This window comes from Kogia breviceps, chromosome 4, assembly GCF_026419965.1.
Source record: "Kogia breviceps isolate mKogBre1 chromosome 4, mKogBre1 haplotype 1, whole genome shotgun sequence".
Lineage (NCBI taxonomy): Eukaryota > Metazoa > Chordata > Mammalia > Artiodactyla > Physeteridae > Kogia > Kogia breviceps.
The window spans coordinates 150,447,162-150,469,158 of NC_081313.1; the positions used below are offsets into that span (position 1 = coordinate 150,447,162).

General features: G+C 47.8%; 1 protein-coding gene across 1 annotated transcript; it reads right to left on the minus strand.

Annotated features, from left to right (window-relative positions):
* Positions 1-3,045: 3,045 nt before the first annotated feature.
* GRM6 (glutamate metabotropic receptor 6) lies at positions 3,046-14,327 on the minus strand. The gene is made up of 10 exons (XM_059060513.2): positions 13,854-14,327; positions 12,717-12,933; positions 12,355-12,490; positions 11,550-11,704; positions 9,889-10,029; positions 9,586-9,786; positions 7,634-7,779; positions 6,918-7,541; positions 4,161-4,472; positions 3,046-3,410 (listed from the first exon to the last, which is right to left on the minus strand). Exons 1-10 carry the CDS (start codon positions 14,325-14,327, stop codon positions 3,213-3,215), a joined length of 2,604 nt encoding a protein of 867 aa, XP_058916496.1. The 3' UTR covers positions 3,046-3,212.
* Between the last annotated feature and the right edge of the window lie 7,670 nt (positions 14,328-21,997).

The following is a 21,997-nucleotide window of genomic DNA, read 5'->3' on the forward strand; positions in this document are numbered from 1 at the left end:
GGATCCTCCCAGACCGGGGCACGAATCCATGTCCCCTGCATTGGCAGGCAGACTCTCAACCACTGCACCACCAGGGAAGCCCTAGTTAAAGTCTTGCAATAGTAATCCATGAATGAAGTGATGAGACTAAAAACATCCAAACCCAGTCCCATCACCATTAGTGCCTCTCTACACCTTTCTTTGCCTTTTCCATCCAATACCCCCACTCAGTCTTCCTGTTTCAGAGCTGCAGCCCATCTTGATTCCTACTCTTTGCTCCACAGATTAAAATGTCATCTCTGAAACTCCCAACCTACTTGTCATAGCTTTCAGTACTCTGCTCTGTCCACACTGGAGCAGATTTCCCCCCCTCAAAGCCCAAGATGTGGGAAATGTTTATGCTTAGGAATTTTTCATATTTAGAGGCAAAGACGTCAATATAACAGAGTATTCCTGAAGAGGTTTCCTTCTATAAAATGATGGTGAAAAGATTCACTTGGAATTATCATTTTATTCCATTTTAGAGGGAGTCTTGCAAATCAATAACTATATACAAAATGAACAGAAAACCCAAGTCAAACGTTTGGGAAAAGTTACATTTATTTACCGAGAAATTACTGAATAAAGTGAGAGACAATGAATGTAATGAATTTGGGAGAAATTTCCAAAGACGACAAAACGTAATAAATGTGACAAAATTGTAATAAATGTTATAAATGTGTCCAAAAAACTACACTAGTGAAAATGCATAAGAATATAAAAAAAATTCCTCCTGCTCAAGTCTCAACACATTGAACATGGTGAATAAAAGCTTATAACAAAATGTAATCCTACTCTGCTTTAGAGAACTCATACTGGAGAGAAATACTGTAATTGTAATGTGGAAAAGCTTCCAACCAGAACCCCGTTTTCACTGGAATATATGATCCATACTAGTGAGAAATCATTCAAGGACAATGAATGTGAGAAAGCCTATAGGTATAGCCTGGCTCTTATTCAACAGAAAATGAAACACACAGGCAGAATGCCTTATAAATTCCACAAATTTGGGGGAAAAACTTTTTTCAGGGGTTCAAATTGATTGATTGGACATCAGAGAAGGCAAACTATGCATGCAGAGAACATGGAAAAACCTTCAAGGATTTGTCAACCCCCACTGAACATCAAAGAAATGCTCCAAGGTAAAGACCTTATGTACACACTGAATGTGGAAAAGCCCTCTTCCAGGAGTCAGAACTTTGTACACATTAGAGAATTCAGAAAGGAGAGAAATCTCACAAATGTACTACATATGATAATACCTTTGGCAATAGAGGATGCCCACACTGCACACAAAATGGTGCATGCATCTTCTACAAGTGGACTGAATGTGAGAAGGCCCAGAAGAAGATGACAGAACTCACTGTGCATCAAAGAATCCACATCAGAGAGGCCAGTCTGAATGAATGTGGGGGTGTATGAAAGTCTTCTGCAGGAAGCCAGGACTCTGTCTGAAACTTCACATGGGGAGAAAACCTCTAAATGTGGAAAAGCTTTTACTAAGAAATCATCCAAAATCTAAGTCACAGAGTTCAGAGTGGGGAAAACCACAAAAATGTAAAAACCGTGGAAAAGTTTTCAGCTAGAAGTCAAGACTCATTGCACATCAGAGAATTCATACTGAGAGAAACACCAAGAAAATAATAAATACAGGAAAACCTTCCTTTGGAGATCAGAGCTCATTGCTCTCTAAGAGTTAATATAGGAGAAAAACCCTATCAAAGCACTAATGTGGAAAAGCCATCAGTAAGAAAACACACCTTATTGTACATCAGGAAACCCACACAGGAGAGCAGCTGTATGAAATAATGAATTTTGGTAAGCATCCAGCAATATATGAAATGTCATAATTCACACTGTGGAGAATTCCTAGGAATGCAACAAATGTGAGGAAGGAGAATCTGTACACCAAAAATGTTATTCTGAGGAGAAGCCCTATTAAAGAATGCAGAAACACCTAGTCCCAAGGTCAAAATGGATTATGCAGAGACTCTGTCTAGGGAAGAGTCTCCATGTTGTATGAAGTGTGGTTGATCTTCAAAATCAGTTCCAGACATTAGATCCTAGAGCATTCATACTGATAAATAAAAAGAGTCAGTTTAACAAATTTAAATTCTACCCCAGGGAAATAAAATTCCATTAACTTAAACTGAACTTTCTGTAAAAAAATATTACTGAAAAATGCATTTGAAGTCCAAGCATCTTCCTTCCCATGCCTCATGCTTCCCTTTCAAAGGGGACAACCACAGGAAATATTGGAAGAGAACAGTTTTGATGTTCATCCTAAGTTATCCACTTGGAATTAATCTTCGCCATGGACCCAACTCTCTCTGTCACTGGTCCCAACCTAGAACTTGTGAACACCATCCCTTACAGGCATCAGAGAAGGGCAAACACCACCCTTGCTAGTTTATTCTCACACCCCTACCACCACACAAGTGTATCTGATTTTCTTAAAGTTCAGGGTTCATTTAAGCGAATACACATGGGAAAGGGAAAAAAAAAAGCAGTTCTCTAAGTGTGACATCCCCCAGATCCCAGAAGAAAAGATCTCGAGGAAAAGACCCTGCCACAAATAATCTCATGGGAGCATTCCAGTTCACTCTGCTCATTCCCCTGTCCTGTGCAGGCCCATCTTCTCTCACAGGGCTCTCAGCCAAGGCTTGATCCCTCTGTACCAGCAAAATATTTACCCAAGCCCAAGTTACTCAGTCCAAAATACAGACCCACAGAGCTCTTTGTGGAAACTGCTCCTCCCTGACTCCAACCTTGAATTTCATTCTGGGGTTTACATAGTCTCACATGCTGCCCAATCCCCAAATTCTGGTGGTTGATCAAGGGGTGGAAATCCACTCACACTGGGCCAAGCCCAGGGCTTCCTCATGATCTCTGAACTTCAAACCAGTGAGTATAAGTTTAGTCCCCCTCCAGAGTAGGATTCTCTCAGTGGCTGTTTCCCACCATGAGTAGAAAGTCTGGTCTGCAGCGAGGAAGTATGAAGCCATCATGCACAGAAAAACAGAAAAATGTGTCATGTGGGTCCAGGCCAGCTCCATCCTGCTGGGCGTGGCCTTTGTGGACTCCCCACACTGATTGCTCACTGAAGATCTGGACTCTTCACAGCTTCCACCATGAAGCGAGGGAAAGAAAAGAACAGAGGACAGGGAGCAATTGTCCCATTCATCCCCTACTTGCTACTTGGGGGCCTCTGTGCCCTCGCCCTTGGGTGGGGCTGCCACTGTGGAGGTTGTCTTGAGGCTCCGTTTCCGCTTCTGCACGTTCTGCTCCGGGTGGAACAGGATGACGTAGGTTTTGGGTACATAGAGCATGCCGAGGGACACCGACGCACTCAGGCTTAAGGACACGGTCAGTGTGGTGGTTTGGATGTAGATCTAAGCCACGGAGGAAGGGACCAGGTGGGACTCAGCCCAGGTCTCTCCCACCCTCCACCCCCACACAGCTTGGAGGTGAGTCTATTTCAGTCAAGTGACTGGGAATGAGCACTCAATAAAGGAGAGCAGTGTAAGCAAAGGCCCCGGGGCATGAAGAATTGGTAGTCACAGTTTGGCTCTGGTATAGGCAGGAAGAAGGGTAAACGACACGGGACTGAGTGGACAAGTGACCAAGGGAAGTGAGAGGTTCATTCACAGAGAGCGACACCTGGGGAAATGGTCCATATGCCTAAGAAGTGCTAGAGCATGTTAATGAATGAATGAACATGTTTTCAAATGTACAGATGAATGGATGAATCAAACCTGGATAAAGGAGCAAGTGGGTAAACAAAGGGAGGACGGAGGTGAATAAACAAATGTTCCACTGTACACATGAATAAATGACTGTCAAACAAATAGACTGACAGATGAATGGATTGGCAGATATAAAGTATATGAAAAGATAATTGAATAAAAGAAAGTTAATTGATGGTTGGAAGAAGCATGGATGAAAAAAATGAATGAATGAACAATGGAAAGGGGATTGAGAGAACAACCGGAGGGAGACTGGAAAGACAAATGAGTATATGAATGAATCAGACAACTAAGCAATCATTCATATGGGTGGCCCAGCTCTTGGAATAATCGAGCCCTTCTGTGGACAGACAGGAAATAAACGAGGTCATGAAACTGATGGGGGACCTGGATTACCTTTTCAGCTGACTGGGCAGTGCCAAAGAAGATAGGCACAAAAGCCAGCCAGATGATGCAGGTGGTGTACATGGTGAAGCCAATGGGCTTGGCCTCATTGAAGGTCTCAGGCACGCCACGGGCCTTGATGGCGTACACCGTGCATGTGACCATGAGCAAGAGGCTGTAGCCCAGGCAGCCGACGAGGGACAGATCCGACATGTCGCACTTGAGCACCCCTCTGGCCTGCTCTGGTTCCACCGTCCGCTGCTCTTCATAGTCAATCACACTGTGGGGGGGCTGGGCCCCCAGCCAGGCCATCACTCCCACCACCTGTAGGAGCCAACATGGTATCAAGGACACACCCAGCCTCACCCTCGACTGAGACCTCTGGCAGGTTAGGGTCGCTTTTAGGCTCCTGGCCTATTGAGAGGGATGCTCAGGCCTGAGAGCCACTGTGGAGAGGGGAGGGTTGTCCAGGAGGGGACTGCCTGGGCAAAGGTCTGTGACAGAGGCAGGTGGAGAGAAGGGGCTGCAGTGGAAGTATGTGCTGGGGACATCTGGGCTGATTGGGGAAGGGGCCCTGGATGTCCTCTTCCTGTATTTCAGCCATTACCAGCACCGTTTACTGAGCCCAACAAGGTGCAGTGACTGCAGGCAGAGGCTCTGGAACGGTGACCCTAATCAGATCTCCTCTATCTACCAAATGGAAACCCTCATAATCTGTTGTAAGGACATGATGCCAGCTTGGGGGAGGAGTCAGTGCTTGTCCCACTGATTAGGAACCAGGCCCAGCAGAGATGTTCCCCTTCACAACCCTCCAGGGAGGCAGTATCATGTATTCTGTAGGTGGGAAAACACTAGCTTGATCCAATCTAGCAATATGGTATACCAAGTTCCTGAGGACCCCCTTCCTTCTCCAGATCCAGAGAACTGTTGAACAAGATATAATGAAATCGTGTGTGAATGCATAGTGAGGCTTAAAATATAGAGGCACTGGATGGAGAGCAGTAAGAATGTGAACTGATGCCAGGTGGCCAGGGAGGTCAGAGTCAGACACAGGCCTTAACAAGGAGAAGATAGAGTATGAATTCCTTCACAGTGAGGGGAGATATGACCTCGAGCCAAGGGAAGCTGGGGAGTAGGAACTAAGACACTTGCATAAAGGTGGGACCCTGGAAGGGCCGTCCCCTACATTTGTGCAGGTGGTTCACTGCACAAGATGCTTGACTTGGGAGGAGCGGGGCTGAAACCTAGCCAAGACTTCGGTGCCATACTGTGCACCTGGAGTAGGGCTATGTGATCCTAGAGGAAAGGATGCTTTTAAAATAATTTGTACACCCAGAAGGAGCACCTTTTTGTGATTCTCCCAAAGGCAGCAGCTCCATGAACAAGGGACTAATAAAATAAAACTCCACCCACTGTCCAGGAAGGAAGCATGGAGGCTCCTCTTAGAAATCCTCTAGCTGGGGGGAAAAGCTGCCCAAGAGAAACTAAAACCCAAGGCCTATGATACACGGGAGTAGCAACCAAAATGCGCCCCACTGAATTTGCAACCCACGTACTTGGTAAAAGAATTAGCATCCAGTACAGGTAACAAACGCCTACAAAATAATAGAAAGTGATCAAAGCACAGGAACAGGCACAGGTACATCACAGAAGAGGAAAGTACAAAGGCTAGCTGCACTAGTAAGTGGAGACAAATTAAAACAATGAGATACCATTTCACATCCATCATATTGCTGAATAACCTTGTAAAGTTGAAGGTGTGCATCTTTGAAAAGATTTGGGATTTCTAGAAAGAGAGGTATAATGTGGAGAGTCCAGAGGTGAGCCGGAGAGGGGCACTGAATGCAGTCTAAACATATCTATCCTGGGGCAAGAGGTGCCACGGGGGTTTCAGGCAGGAAGCAGTGAGGTGCTTTCTGAGGATGGGCTGTGCACTGAGATTCCGGCCCTGACTGAGGACGCTCAGACCCTGCTATGTGCCAGAAAATGGCAGCACCTTCCAGTGGTGAAGAATTGCATGCACTGAGGCCCATGGGTGGGAATGACCCTGTTATATGCAGAGCTGGGTAGGAAGAAGGGCTCTCCTGGGGTGAGTGAGCCGTGTGCAAATGAGCTGAGCATGGGCCATCCACCTGGCCCTGAGAACTGGGCTGGCTCTGCAGTGTCATACACTGTCACGCACACTTGTCTCTTAGCACCCTTTACGTAGAAAACATCCAGTGCTTTCCAGACCACAGGAGCCATTTCCAATGTTGTAATATTACCATCTCAGAGAAAACCCTGAAGGAACTCTGCTTTTGCTGCACATATAGCATGAAATTCTGGCCATCTATGGAATTGGATGCTTCACTCCACATAATATCATTAGACCCTGTGCCTCTTAGCCAAGTTACCCAGTGACTGGGCAGCAGGAACTCCCTTTATGGAAACAGATTCTCTGCTTGGGGGAAATTCATCAGATTCTCTTTGCTCTGGGAGCCAAATTATGGAAAAGCATGTTCACTTTATGAAAATAATTTCACTGTTTTACAGAAAAATAACTGAAGAATGGATGAAGCAGGAGGAAGCAGCTGCTCCTAAATGAGTTCTTCTACTTACGGAAACAGGAGTGCCCTATCTCCTGCGACTTTTTTTTTTTTTTTTTTTTTTTTTTAACATAGAGGCCAAAATAGAAGAGGGACTCCGATTTTTAAGGCGGAGGTCAGTGCCCGTACCCCCAACCCCGACCCCGTCTGCCCACCCCGTCACCCTGGGAGCCCGAGGACCCACCTGCACGGAGGTGAAGCTGAAGGTGATGACGAGCTGTGAAGTGGGGCTGATGAAAGGTGGGGGCGTGACCGAGCGCTTCCCTTGCTCAAAGATGCGGTAGATGCGGTTGGTCTTGGTGAGCAAGGCAGAGTAGCTGAGGGTGGTTCCCAGGCCGAGGAAGAGCCTGCGGGCAGCGCAGACAGCCGCCCCGGGCTCAGCCACCATGAGGAAGGTGACCGTGTAGATGAGGAAGATGCCGGTGAGGAGGACGTAACTGAGCTCGCGGCCAGCGGCCCGGACGATGGGCGTGTTGTTGTGCCGCACGAAGGTGGCCACCACTGTGGTGGTGGCCAGGATGCCCAGCACGGCCAAGAGGAGGGGCGGGGCCGCCCAGGGCGAGGACCAGGACAGGCGGACCACTGGCGTGGGGCGGCAGCCCGTGTGGTTGCGCGTGGGCCTCATGTCCCCGGGGCAGGCCTCGCAAGTGAACTCGTCCACCTGGAAGCGGTACCCGTCGCAGGCCTCACAGTGCCAACAGCAGGGGACGCCCTTCACCATCTTTTTCCGCTCCCCCGGCCCACAGGGGAGGCTGCACTGAGACTCGGGCACCTCTCGGGGGTCTCCCGACCACTGCAGGGCTTCCACCTGGGACACAGGGGACACCGGGACCTGCGACTCCCGCCTCCAGGAAGGTGGGTCCGCCTCCCTGTGCCCAGAGCTCATCCTGTGCCACTCACATCCAGCCTGAGGGTCTCCGCCCACTGGCCCACAGCCTGGTAGCTGCCACTGCCCGCACTGCCATTGGTCACCTGGTACTGGAAGATGTCGTATCGCCCGGGTGCATCCCCGTTCTCATTGAACATCACAGGGGTTCCTGCGCTGCCTGGAAGGAGAGCCTGTCATCCTCAGCTGGTTCTCGAGCCCATCAAAGGCCCAGCCAGGACAAAGGAAGAGCTTAGCAAGCACGTGAAAAGGTGCTCAGCATCACCCATCATCAGGGAAATTCGGATCAAAACCACAGTGAGATACCACCTCACACCCATTTAGGATAGCCACTGTCAAAACAACGGAAAGTAAGTGTTGGCAAGCGTATGGAGACATTGAAACCCTATACTTCACTGGTGGGAATGCAAAATGATGCAGTCGCTGTGGAAAACGATATGGTGGTTCCTCAAGGAATTAGACATAGAATTACCACACAATCCAGCAATTCCTTTTCTAGCTATATACCCCAAATAATGGAAAGCAGGGACTCAAAGAGATATTTGTACACTTATGTTCACAGCAGCATTATTCACAGTAGGTAAAACGCGGAAGACACACAAGTGTCCATCAGCGGATGAACGGATAAGCAAATTGTGGTCTATACATACAATGGAATATTCTTCACCCTTAAAAAGGAAGGAAATTCTGACACATGCTACAACATGGATGAACTTTGGGAACATGATGATAAGTGAAATAAGCCACTCACAAAAGGTAAAGGTCAAATACTGTGTGATTCCACTCATATGAGGTACTTAGAGCAGTCAAATTCATAGACAAAATGTGGAATGCTGGGGGAGGGGCAAATGGGGAGTTAGTGTTTAAGAGGTACAGAGTTTCAGTTCTGCACAATGACAAGAGCTCTAGAGATTGACTGCACAACAATGTACACCACTAAACTGTACACTTATAAATGGTTAAGATAAGTAAATATTACGCTATGTGCATGTTACCACAATTTTAAAAGAAATAAGAAAGAGCTTAACTGTGCAGGTGAGAGGATGAGTTCAGACTTACAAAGGTCCTGATTTAAACAATCAGCTTTATTTCTTTTAGAAGCTTGTTCTACCAGCTTGCAGAGCTGTTCTGGAGTGCTATTAAGTCACGCTCTTTATTTGTTTATTTATTTATAACTTTTTGGCCACTCGGCATGAGGGATCTTAGTCCCCTGACCAGGGATCGAACCTGTGTCTCCTGCGGTGGAAGCACAGAGTTTTAACCACTGGACCACCAGGGAAATCCCTAAGTCACGCTCTTTAACAGAGAGCTTGGCAGAGAAAAGGTGCTCAACATTTGGTGGAATAAGAGAGTTCTTAATTTACTAAAGGATAGTAATTGAACACAATGTGAAGCCCCCCCCCCAGCAAACCATAAGCGTGGCTGAGTCCATCTGGGCCTTTTCAGAAACCCTTATTCTGAGCCCTGACCATGTGCCAGGCCGTGCACTCGTACTGGGGGGGACACAGACTCATGCCTTGTGCTCAGGCAGCACAGGGCCTGGCTGGGGAGGCATTTGGAAGCCTGAGACTCGAGTGGGCTGCCTGTCCACTGTGTAAGCAGTGCCTTTGCACAGTCTGCACTGTGCCCCATGCGTGCCCTCAGAGACCAGATGACTCCAAACTCCGTGCAATGGAGAGGAGAGTTGTGTGTGACCCTCTGAGGGATCCAGGCAGAAGGGGTCACAGAGAAGTTCCCCAACACCTGGAATTTGCAGCCTCGGGCAGGACGTACTGAAGCCTGGAGAAGGAGGAGTGTTAAAAACTGTTCCCCAGAACTTGGCTCGAGCCTCCAGCTCTCAGGCCCAGATGCTCCCACTATACCCTTCTGCTCTCTCATTCTTTCCATCCTGAGTCGTCCCAGGTCTCGAGAACTCCATCCCAGCAGGCTTCCCCTCATTCACATAGGGGCTCTGGCTCCCACTCACCATTGAAACGTACAGCTCGAATATACTGCAGCAGCATCCGCCCGTCGGTGGGCTCCATTGCCGGGCACAGGCCCGTGTGCCCGGGGCAGAGAGCCTGGTGCATGCTGTGGAGGGCGTGGGCAATGGCGTACACAGCATCGATCACAAACTGCACCTTCCCTTCCTGCTCGTAGGCAGAGTCCCGGCCGATGCGTTCCTCACCTGTCCTAGGGATGCCCAGAGGAAGTGTGCCTGGCTCCCAGATGCCCAACCTGGCCTCCCACCTTCTCCCTCACCACCCTCACCACCCTGGGCAGCTCTCACCTGTGCATTTGCGGGTGGAATCGTCTGACTGGGTACCTGAGCTGGTCAGTTTGCAGTTAAAATTCTCTTCCCAGAACTCAGCAAACCAGATGTTCCGGCGGTTGTTCTCCAGGGAGCGAGTCATGAAGTACTGGTCAAATCCTGAGAGACAGGGAAGGAGGGAGGGGGCTGGCAACAGTCTGAGCCAGCCACAGCTCACTACTTGTGTCCCTTCACTGCTTGCTCACTTGGCAGCTGGGGATACCCATGTGACCAATTTCTGGCCTGGCCAATGAGTTCAAAGCCATCTAGGGACTCCACGGTAAATTTGCATCCTGATACAAGCTCAGAGCTTCACCACATGAGAGAATTTTTTGCTGCCTTTTCTTTCCTGGTTAGGATGCTGCTATGAAGATGTAATGGGTGGAGCTTCAGCAGCCACTTTGTGAATAAAACACCACAATCAAGAAGGCACATGGGACTTCCCTGGTGGCACAGTGGTTAAGAATCTGCCTGCCAGTGGAGGGAACATGAGTTCAAGCCCTGGTCCAGGAAGATTCCACATGCCACGGAGCAACTAAGCCTGTGTGTCACAAATACTGAGCCTGAGCTCTAGAGCCTGCGAGCCACAACTACTGAGCCCACATGCCACAACGACTGAAGCCCACACGCCTAGAGCCCATACTCTGCAACAAGAGAAGCCACCGCAGTGGGAGGCCCGTGCACCACAACGAAGAGTAGCCCCCGCTCACCACAACTAGAGAAAGCCCGCGTGCAGTAACAAAGACCGACCGCAGCCAAAAATAAATAAATAAATAAATTCATTTTAAAAAAACAAAAACAAAAACAGGTTGACTTTTAAAAAAAAGAAGGCATATGGCAACTACAGAGGATGGTGGAACAGAAGGGGAGACGGAGCTCAGGGCTCTGAGAACATCATTGACTCACTGCCCCAAGCATGAAGTTGCCCCTACTGTGAAACTCCTTGTCTTGTAATGAAATGCCTTTTTTGCTAAAACCACTCTCAGTCTAGTCTGTTGCCTGCAACTGAATGCATTCTAAGGGAAAGAAAGAGTGTAAGGGTGGGTGTACACCTCCAAAATGCTGGGAGCCCCTGTGCGTCAGGGCTCAGCATTTACAAGGGTCTGCGCTTCATAAAATAACCCCGAAGTGCCTCATCAAAGCATGTTCAGTTTAGCCTTTGGGGAAGTGAGCAATCCTAGTGTAAAGTGGCCATCTTTCCTGCATTTTTCCAGATATTCACAGGCGGGATGGTGGAGGAGGGATGGAGAGGAAGGCCTCATTAATTGATCAACAGGACAGTATGACCCACATCCTTGGTTGCTATCTCTCCCACAGTCACCCTCAAATTAGAGTGCCTTTGGCAGAACCAGGAATACAGGCATTGAATGAACACAAGACTAAACAAAGAACCAAAAACTAACAATTCTTCACGCTGTAGAGTGGGATGTGCATTTCCTCATTTGCCAATTCATTCAAACACTGCTTGGAGGGATGTATTCACAGAATCTCAGAATTCTAGAATCTGGGAATCCTAGAAGGGACCCTGGATCACGGTACAATTTTATAGAAGGGGAACATAAGCACCCCCAAAGAGGGGATCGTGGGGAAGGATAAATATGGGTGGGAGATGCAGTGGGGAAGGGTGTTCCCCCACTCACCATCAATAGAGGCCCTTTTGGGCAGGATGGTGATGGCTCCCACGGCCACGTCCTCCAGGTTCAGGATGGGTGAGATCTTGGCTCCCCAGCTGTCTGAGCCAACCCACAGGAAGTAGCTGGTCAGGTTGGCCTGGCGTGCAGCCTCCAGGACCCTCCTGGTAAGGATAGGGTAGGGGTGAGTGAGGGCCAGAGAGCCTCCTCCAACTTAACTCTGGTCACTTTCCATTCTTCTGTCTCCATCTATCTCATTCTGCATCACTCATCAGACCCTTTGTTTATCAGGAAAAGTAGGATGTAGGGAGTTTAGGACACTTGCCCTGGGTTTCTCAGGTAGTAAAGTGTCCAGCCAGGCTCTGACCCCAGGCCTGCCCTCTTGTTCTGTGCACCACAGTCCACTGCATGCTGCCTTTAAGAAGGGCCTATTTTCTCCTGCTGGGGCTCAGGCTGGGGTCCATGGCCTTCTGCTGATACCCTCCTATCCCTGGAAGTCCTTCCCTGACAGCTCATTTTCTGCACTTACATGTGCCCACCAGTCTCTCCCCCACTGTTAATTATAGAAACAGACATATTCTTGTGTTTCCCTGGCTAGGTTTGGAGCATTTTCACCCAGACCAGGCCTGGTTCATTTCTGGGGGCACCAGACAGAGAGGTGGCAGTAGAAAAGGTATGTGGGGGCAGGAAGGTAAGGGGAGGCGAGAAAGAGGGAAAGGAGGATGTACGTGGCTGGGCTATGTGAGAAGAGGCAGCAGGGTCTTCAAGGAGAGCCTCTGAAGAACACGGAGATTGGACATGCCATCTGTCCCACCTGATGTCATCCTCGTTGGCAAAGATGATGATGCCCCGGGCATTCGGTGTCTCCATGAGTCTCCTGATCACCTTATTGAATTCTCCTGGCTTTGGTTCCCTGGGAATCTTGATGGACTGGGCAATACAGACCCCCCCTGGGTGTCGGAGATGCCAAAGTCAGCTGCGGTCCCACCCATTCACCCACCAGGGCCACCACCACTCATGACTGTGGCAGGGGCTGAGTCTTTCAAAGGACCCCCACAGGGGGCACCATCCAGGCTCCCCATCATGAACCCAGTGCCCTACCTCACTGCTTATGCCCTGTCCAATGGACCCTCTACAGGCTCCTTCATGGCTCAGACCCCCCTGCCCCAAGCTCACCAGCCTCTCGGGAGATCTGCACAAAGGCGTCAACCCCACTCTCGCCATAGTTGCCCTCGGAGGCCAGCGTGGACACGTAGTTCCATCCCAATGCCCGCACGATGTCCACCATGGCCTGGGCCTGGTAGGAGTCAGGTGGCACCACGCGGGAGAAGAAGTCATAGCGTGTGGAGTCGCTAAGCTCAGGGGCCGTAGAGGCGTAGCTGATCTGGGGGATCTGGAGTGGGGAAGGACACCTGGGCTGTGGTTGGAGGGTCAGTGACCCTAGGGAGGGAGGGCAATGAGGACCCAGGACAGGGATGTTTGGGGCTACAGTGCTGGGGGCAAGCTGGAACAGCCACATAGAGAGGTCAGGAGGGGCAGAGCAGGCAGGAGAGCTGGGGAGGGATTATTTGATTGAAGGCTGTGTCTGGCCTAATGCAGGGGCCTGTTTGGAACTGGGTTTATCTGTGTGCATTAGAGTGATTAATAGCAGGGATTACAGCTGAGCTGATCCAGGAGAAGGAGTGGGGGCAGTAAGTGTGAAAGCAGAATGGAGAATGGTGGCTGGGGAGGCTGGGAAGAGGGTGTATCCCTCATGTTAAAGAAAGACTCATGAGCAAAAAGAAAAGAACAGAAAACAACAAAACACACACACACACATAAAAGGGAGCAGGTGGGAGCTAGTATGAAGGTCAGAGAGGGGGAGGTTCTAGAACAAGAGGGCTGGAGCTGGTCTAGGCAAGACAGAGATGTTTGAAGCTGAAACAGAAAGGAAGGGTGGAGTGTGAAGACGTTATGGAAAGGAGAGGGGAAGAGAGAGAAGGAAAGATGCAAGGAGGAAGGGGGAAGAGAGAGAGACAGGGAGATGGAAAGAGAAAATCAAGAAGAAAGACAAAGCAAGAGGGAAAATGAGAGAAAACGAGGCAGAGAAACGCTCATGGGCTACAGTGCAATTAATGGACGCTGTAGTTACCCCGGGCACTCTAGACGCTTTAATCTTCTGAACAACCTTCCCAGACAGGCTTGCGTCTGGCCCAGGGGACAAGGTTTCTTATCTAACTAGAGTGATTCTCGCAAGGAGACCAGACCTCAGCCACGCCCAGGGCAAGGACGAGGGAGAGAAGCTGCAACCCGGGTGCTCCCCCAGGCCCTCACCGCAAACAGGCGCAGCACGTTGGCGACCATGATAGAGACGGAGCTGGCCGAGGCGCCCACGACAGCCACCACGCGCTCAGGGGGCGCGGCGCGCATCGGGGGGACGCCGCCTGGGCAGCGCACGGCTGCTACGTCGCCGTCGCCGCGGCCACGGATCAGCGCCTGCACGAAGCTCAGCGCCTGCTCCAGCGCGTACGTGTCCCGCGAGCAGGTGTCGAGCAGCCGCGCTCCCAGGCGCACCCCGGGCAGCAGCTCTGGGTCGGCGTTCACGCGGTCCAGCGCGTACAGCATGGCCTCGAGCCGGTGCACGCCCTGCTCCTTCTTCAGCGGCCCGCACGCTCTGCCCGCCGCGCCCCGCGCGTGCACCGGGAACAGGCCGCCCAGCGTGAGGCCGCCCGCCAGGCGCACCGAGCCCGCGGCGCCCGCCACGCCCGCCTGCGCCAGCGTCAGAAGCAGCGCCAGGATCCCGGCCATCGGCTCGGGGGGCTGCGGGAGGAAGACGGGGTGGGGACGGGAACAGAACGAGAGAACGCTCAGAGCGCCCGGCAGAGGAAGGACCCGGGTCGGCGGAAAGGCGAGTGAGCCCCAAGCCTTGGGGAGAGGGGAGGAGTGCAGTATTTAAATAGTGGCCGAGCCAGCTGGAGAAGTTATGAAGCATCAACTCGGCCAGCCTTCCCGGGCCACCTGGCTCTCACACCCTCTGAACCTCATTACCTGGGTCCCCACTGCCCGACCACTGGCTCCAGTTCTACCCCAGCCCTCCCCGACAGCCCTGGGCCGCTCTTACTGGGAGTCCATCCCCAGCGCACACACAGGCCCCCTCTGTAGCCACACTCACCTGTGCCAGCCGCTGTCGGTTCAGGACGGGACAGTGACAGATGCCGAGGGCCCTGAGGGAGAGAGGATTTAAGGATTCTGGGGAAGGGATGAGAGGCCGCCCTGAGGGCGGAGACCCGTCCTGAGCAAGGCGTGTGCACAGGACTGGCTCTCCCCACATCTCCTTTCCCTCCCTCTCCTACTCCCTGGGTCTGTTTCTTTCCTGTCTTTGGATATGTGTCTGACACACAGTCTGTCCTTTTCTGTCTTCTGGTCTCTCTGTTTCTCATCTCTGTCTCTGGCTTTCTCTACCCACCCCTCTCCGTTCTCTCTGTCTTTCTTCTCTTTCTGTCTCAGTCTCATTCTATCTCTCTGTCAGTGTCCCTTTCTCTCACTGTCTCTCTCTGTCTCTTACCTGTTTTCTGTTACTCTTCCTCTCTTCTGGCCACCAGTGTCTTGGCTCAGGCTGCTTAAGGCACTTCCCAGCTTTCTCCTTGCAAATCCCTGCAATAAACCCATGAGTGGAGTGAGAAAGCAACACGGGCTGAGCAAACAGGATTGCACTTGAACAGGAGGAGGGAGAAAAGGGCTGAGCTGGAAGAAGGCAGGAGCAAGCAGACCTTTAATTGTAGCAAGGTCTCTGCTTATCACACACACAACCCTACAAAGAAGAGACTTCTACCATCAGACCCATTTTGCAGTTGGGGAAGTAGAGACCTCAAGGAGTTAAGTGACTTGCCCAAGGTCACACAGTGGACATGTGTCAGCATCAGGATTTGTACCCAGGTTGGTGTGAAACGAGCAGCCCTCACTGCCTTTGATGGAGGGAGGGGACAGGGCAGGCTTGCCCTGCGGTTCCCACCCCTGCCTCTTGCATCTGATGATGGAACCCTAAGGAGTTGCTCTTCTGGTAGTTCATAAAGCCTTCCTGGCTCTGGGGTCTGAAGCAGTGACACACCGTGTGAGGCTCTTGGTACCTGAGTTTCCTCATCTCAGGTTTTGGGCCAAGGTGATGGACACTTTTACCACCATCCCCATCTGAGGCCCTGGATTTGCCTTTCTGACACTGAGAGCAAAGTGGATCCTGGAGACAGGTGGTGCGCTCCGAGCCCCAGGGATTAGCAGGTTCGTGCTAAGGGGGGCTGAGCCGGCTTGGGCTCCATTAGAGAAGGTGGATTAGGGTGGCCACAGGGATTTGGGCAAAGCTGGCAGAGGGGAGCAAGCAAAAGCTACGTCACCCTTCTCCCTCTCTCACCACACCCAAGGCCCCTGATTGTCTCTGTTTTCAGAGATGTCCAGGCACCTGTCCCTGGTAGAGTTGGGAGGTCCAGCTTGGCCTTCACCCATTTTACAGGTTGGGAAGGATGGGGCACTTAGCTGGTGCTAGGCCCCAAGCTTGATGTTGCAGAAGTCTGTACAAACTGGGCATTTGAGGTAGTAGGTCCCTGCCGCTGGGCTCACACAGCCCCCCCACAGCCCTCCACTGCTCAGGACAGGTTAGACAGGGCCACAGCTGACTTCACAAAACAGGTTCCTGACTTACAGGATGAGAGCATCTCACTGGTTCCCTGAGTGTAGGATGGACCACCAGGGAGCTGGGGCAGTAGCCCTCACAGTGGTGCAGGAGGGAGGTGAGTGTCTGACCAGAGTGTGGGAGGTGGAACGGGAGAGAAGTAGGTGAGTTCCAGACAAGGGGAAGAACCAGCTCTGAGGATGAAGAGGGGGGCATCATGGCTGGGGCACCTGGGAGGAGGGAGTAGCCACCCGTGAGCGTGTGAGGACCAGGACCAGGGAAGAGCAGGTCAGAGGAGGGCAGAAACCAAGACTTTGGTTTTGGCCACAGGAAAGCCAAGAATTTCATTTGAGATTTGAGAGGTTAGATCAAGCTCCTGGTTAGATTCAGTAAAGGGGGAAATTTAATATGGCAGATTCCACAGTTTAAAAATTTCAGTTCAATGTTTTGAGTACCAATGTCTAGACTCCATAATGTTCTCTTCTGGGGCTTATAGGAAGTGTTGAGAGTAGTAATTAAATAATTACAATGGGTGTTAAAAGCTTACACTTACTGTGTGAAATATATATATATAAATTTCCTTAATTCTCACAACACTCTCTGTGAAGTAGGTGTCAGTATCATCCTCATATTACAGATGAGAAAACTGAGGTACTGAGGAGCACAGAGAGGTAAGGAACTAATTTACCCAGGATTGCACAAACATTAAATAACAGAGTTGGGATAGTGAAGCCAAGTCAGGCTGATTCTGAACTAGGCTATTACTCACTGGGCTATACAGATGACATCAGTGCATATACATCTTTCTAACTATACATTTCTCTTTGCACCTCCCACTACGCCCCTGCTTGTTGTAGATGTAATCTTGACAGAAAGGGAAGAGAGTGTTACAGAAATGACAATTTGTTTCTTTTGAACATGTAGTTTTTTGGTTCCTGGGGAATTCCAACTCTGGAATTCCTCTGGAAACAAGAGTCTCTCACCACATATATTAAGTTGATAGAGCTGCCATAACAAAGTACCACAGATCTGGTGGCTTAAACAACAGATGTTTATTGTCTTATGGTTCTGGAACCTGGAAATCTGAAGTCAACGTGTCAGCAGGGTTGATTCCTTCTGGAGGCTGTGAGGGAAGAATCTGTTCCAGGCCTCTCTTCTTGGCTTGTCTTCTCCCTGTGTCTCCACATTGTTTCCCTCTGTACATCCAAATCCACTTCTTATAAAGACACAAATCATATGGGAACAGGGCCCACCCTAAAGACCTCATTTCACCTTGGTTACCTCTGTAACAACTCTATCTCCAAATAAGGTCACATTCTGAGGTACCATAGGTTAGGACTGGAGGTTAGAACTTTAACGTACGAATTTGGGTGCAGAGGGGCAGGAGGTGACACACACAGATCAGCCCATAACACCTCGAAAAACTTTTTTTTTTTTTTTTTTCCGGTACGCGGGCCTCTCCCGTTGCGGAGCACAGGCCCTGGACGCACAGGCTCAGTGACCATGGCTCATGGGCCCAGCTGCCGGCATGTGGGATCTTCCGGGACCAGGGCACGAACCCGTGTCCCCTGCATCGGCAGGCGGACTCTCAACCACTGCGCCACCAGGGAAGCCCCTCGAAAAACTTTGCAAATGAGCTTTCTCCCTAGTCTGCCAGCCCTTTGCTTTGGGACAATAATAACTGATAACATGAGTTGTGAGGTGAGTAGAGGCAGCTTGAGCCAAGGATTTGACACTGTGGACTCAGTGATATTACTCAGGTATGAAACATACTTGAGAAACTGTTCATTTTAAGGGAACTATTTGCTAAATAGCATGGTATTCATTGGGAGATACTGCATAATTATTGTTGTGGTTGTTGTTGTTTATGATGGCAAACCTTTAACCAGAGTATACATTTTCTTCAAAATTAGAGAAATCAAAGTGAGGAAAGCCATAGAATGAATCTCAGGGAAGTTATCCCTGATGTAGTGTAGAACAGCAGTCAGAAAAAAGTTTTTTTAATTAATGGAACTTAGATTTAATGGAATTTTCTCCATAATACATAGTGTCATGGTATGATGATCACAGCAAAACACTTATTTTTAAAGGGCCATATGGTAGGCCGAATAATGCACCCCCTCACCTCAATCTGTCAAAGTCCTAATCCCCAGGACCTGTGAATGTTACCTTATATGGCAAAGGGGACTTTGCAGATGTGATTAAATTAAGGATTTGTGATGGAGAGATGATCCTCGATTATCCTGGTGGGCCCCATGTATGTGTAAGCGTCCTTATAAGAGAGAAGGTGATATGAATATGGAAGCAGAGAGAGATTTGAAGATGCTAAATGCTGGCTTTGAAGATGCAGAAAAGAGCCACAAGCTGAGGAATACAGCCCTAAAACCTGGAACAGACAAGGAAATGGTTTGTCCCCTAGAATCTCCTGAGGGAGCACAGTTCTGCAGGCACCTTGATTTTGACCCAGTGATATTGATTTTACAACTTTGTAGGAGGATAAATTTGTGTTGTTTTAAATAACTAAGTTTGTGGCAATTTGTTGCAGCAGCAAAAGAAAACTAGTGCAGGCCAGGTAGTAAATATTTTAGGCTTTGCAGACCATACAGTTTCTGTCATAAGTATTCAACTCTGCTGATGTGGTGAGAAAAGAGTCACAGAGAGTTCCCAGAGTCAGCCTCAGGGTCATGGCCAGGAATGCAAACAAGGCACTAGCTGGTTGTGTGAATGGGATTCCCCTTCTCTGTATCAACTTGGGTCAGGAACCCCAACTAGTAGGCCTGATTTGGGTTCTGGAGGGCCAGCGGGAGGCTGAGAGAAAGAGGAGGAAAGAGAGACAGAGAGTGAGGAAAGTGGCACTGCAGAGATTTGGATAAAAGACAACCTTTTCAGTAAATAATGTGGAAAAATCGTGTGTCCATATGAAAATAAATGGAACCTAAACCGTATCTCATTCCAGATGCCAAAATCAATTCCAGATGAATTATTGACCTAAATAGGAAATGGAAACTGATAAAGCAGGTAAAAGATTATATATGAGCATGTTTCATGACCTTAGGGAAAGATATCATAAAATGAACATGAAAAGTACTAACCATAATAACTATAACTATGATTCAACAACTTTAAAATTAAGAACTCTATCAAAATATATAAGGATAGGGGCTTTCCTGGTGGCGCTCCCACATGCTGCGGAGCGGCTAGGCCCGTGAGCCATGGCCACTGAGCCTGCGCGTCCAGAGCCTGTGCTCTGCAATGGGAGAGGCCACAACAGTGAGAGGCCTGCGTACCGCAAAAAAAAAAAAAAAAAAAAAAAAAAAAAAAAAAAAAAATATATATATATATATATATATATATATATAAGGATAAAGTGTTGATAATTATAGAAGAAAAGTGATAGGTTTATGGGAGTTTATTACACTATTTTCTGTATAAAACAAAACAAGAGAAAAAGACAACAAAACGAGAGTGAAAAGGAAAGCCACAGAGTGGGAGAATATATTTAAAACTCATATAACCAACAAATAACTGTATCCAGAAGGTAATAAAAAGACAAATTACACGAGAAAAATGGGCAAAAGATTTGAGAAGTCACTTCACAAAAGAAGATATCAAAATATGAAAAACCAAATGAAAAGTTATTCAACCTCATTAAAAATTAGGAAAATTTAACTTAAAATTACAATAAGCAGGGCAGGCCAACTAGCAACTGAAAACTGCATGTGTTAATGCAGATGGGGAGTAATAGGAATTCTTTAGACACTGCTAGTAGGAGGATAAATTGATATAATCCTAAGGAACACAGTTTTGCATTATAACTAAAGTTGAAGATATACATGCCCTATTTCATAGCAATTTTACTAAGTATATTCCCTGGAGAAATGAATGCATAGATGCATGCAAAAGAATATTCAAAGTATTATTATTCATTAGAGAAAAAAATTTAAAATAAATCAAAAGTGCATTAACAGTAGAGTGAATAAATAACTTGTGGTATATTCATGTGGACTGGAATATTACATAGAAAAATGAGTGAGCCAAAACTATGCATAACAACACATCTTACATATTGTTGAATACGTACACTGTGATTCCATTTTACATAGTATTCATAAGTAGGCAAAGTAAATCATAGTGTTTAGAGATACATACTTCAGTGGTAAAACCACAAATAAATGCAAGGAAGGATTGTAATAGGGAAGTGGTTTGTGAGGATGCTTAGTGTTGCTAGGGATCATACAGGTGTTTGATTTATACTAATGAGTTACACTGCACATTTATGCTCTTGCATTTTAAAAATTTATGTGTTATTTTTCACAATTAAAAGATATTAAAACATGGAAAATATAGGACAATTAGAGAGGAAAAATAAGATGTGAGAACTAAATTGAAATACATCAGTAATTAGAATAAGTGTAATTGGACAAATTGCTTCCTTTAAAAGAAAAATTTTGAGGTTGGGTAAAACAAAATCCAGTTTGGGTTGCTTTTAAAGGACACACCTAGCCACATAGCACAGGGAGATCACCTCTGTGCTTTGTGACCACCTAGAGGGGTGGGATAGGGAGGGTGGGAGGGAGGGTGACACAAGAGGGAAGAGTTATGGGAACATATGTATATGTATAACTGATTCACTTTGTTGTAAAGCAGAAACTAACACACCATTGTAAAACAGTTATACTCCAATAAAGATGTTAAAAAAAACAGAATGACCAAGATATTCTTCTCCTTTGTCTGCACAGTCAACAGATAGACAGACAGAAATAGGTTCACCAAAAGGCACATACAATTGCAGCACTGTTCATTGCAGCCCCAAATGTCCATAAACAGTAGAATTGATAAATTGTGGTGTATCCATACAACTGAATAGAATAAAGCCATGAGAATGAACAAAAATAAATAAATAAATAAAATAAAGGACACACCTAAAACATAAGAGTACAAAGTTGTGTTCCCAAAGTTGTGTACCTGTCTGACCTATCTGATGGTCCCCTGGAAGACCTTACTTGAAAGGCTTGTCTTTATTTTACCTGATTCAGTGCTCAACCAGTGCTAAAAGTCTTTTGCTGGGGAACACTTGTGAAAAAAATTTGCAAGCAGATGTCATAATATTGTGGCTAAAATGGACAAGCTAAATAAGGATTTTTCTAAAAACTGACAACTGAGATGACTACTGGAGCTTTGAAAGGCTCTGAAATATTCCTGGGAATCTAGAAGTCCACACACATGTGTAGCCTGTGCACATACTGAGGAAAGACATGAGAAAGCCCTAAGCCCTCAACTCTGGCTGACCTTGAGGCTCTGAAGAAGCAGGAAGCAAAGGTAAGGCAGAGTTGTCAACTGCCTGAGTGCTGAAGGCATGCACCAACATGTACCCAGAGCCTCTTGTCAAGGACTGGGAGATTATTAGTTCTAGGTGTTTGAAGAAATCTCCATCCAGTCATTAACTGATCACTAAGATCACCAACAGGCAACAAAGAATACAGACTTTACAGAACTAGTTCAAAATAGTCACTAAACAAGTACAACAAACAAATAAAAACAACAAACCCTGGGGAAGGGGAAACTCTGATTCTAAGAGCTATCACATTTTAATATCCAGTTTTCAACAAAAAAAATATGAGGCATGCAAAGACAAGAAAGTATGTCCCATTCATGGGGGAAAGAATAAATAAATCAACTGAAACTGTTTCTGAGGAAGAACAGATATTGAAATTTCTAGACAAAGCTGTTAAATCATCTATTTAAAAAATGTTCAAAGAACTAAAAGAAACCACATCTAAAGAATTAAAAGAAAGCATGAGAACAATACCTCACC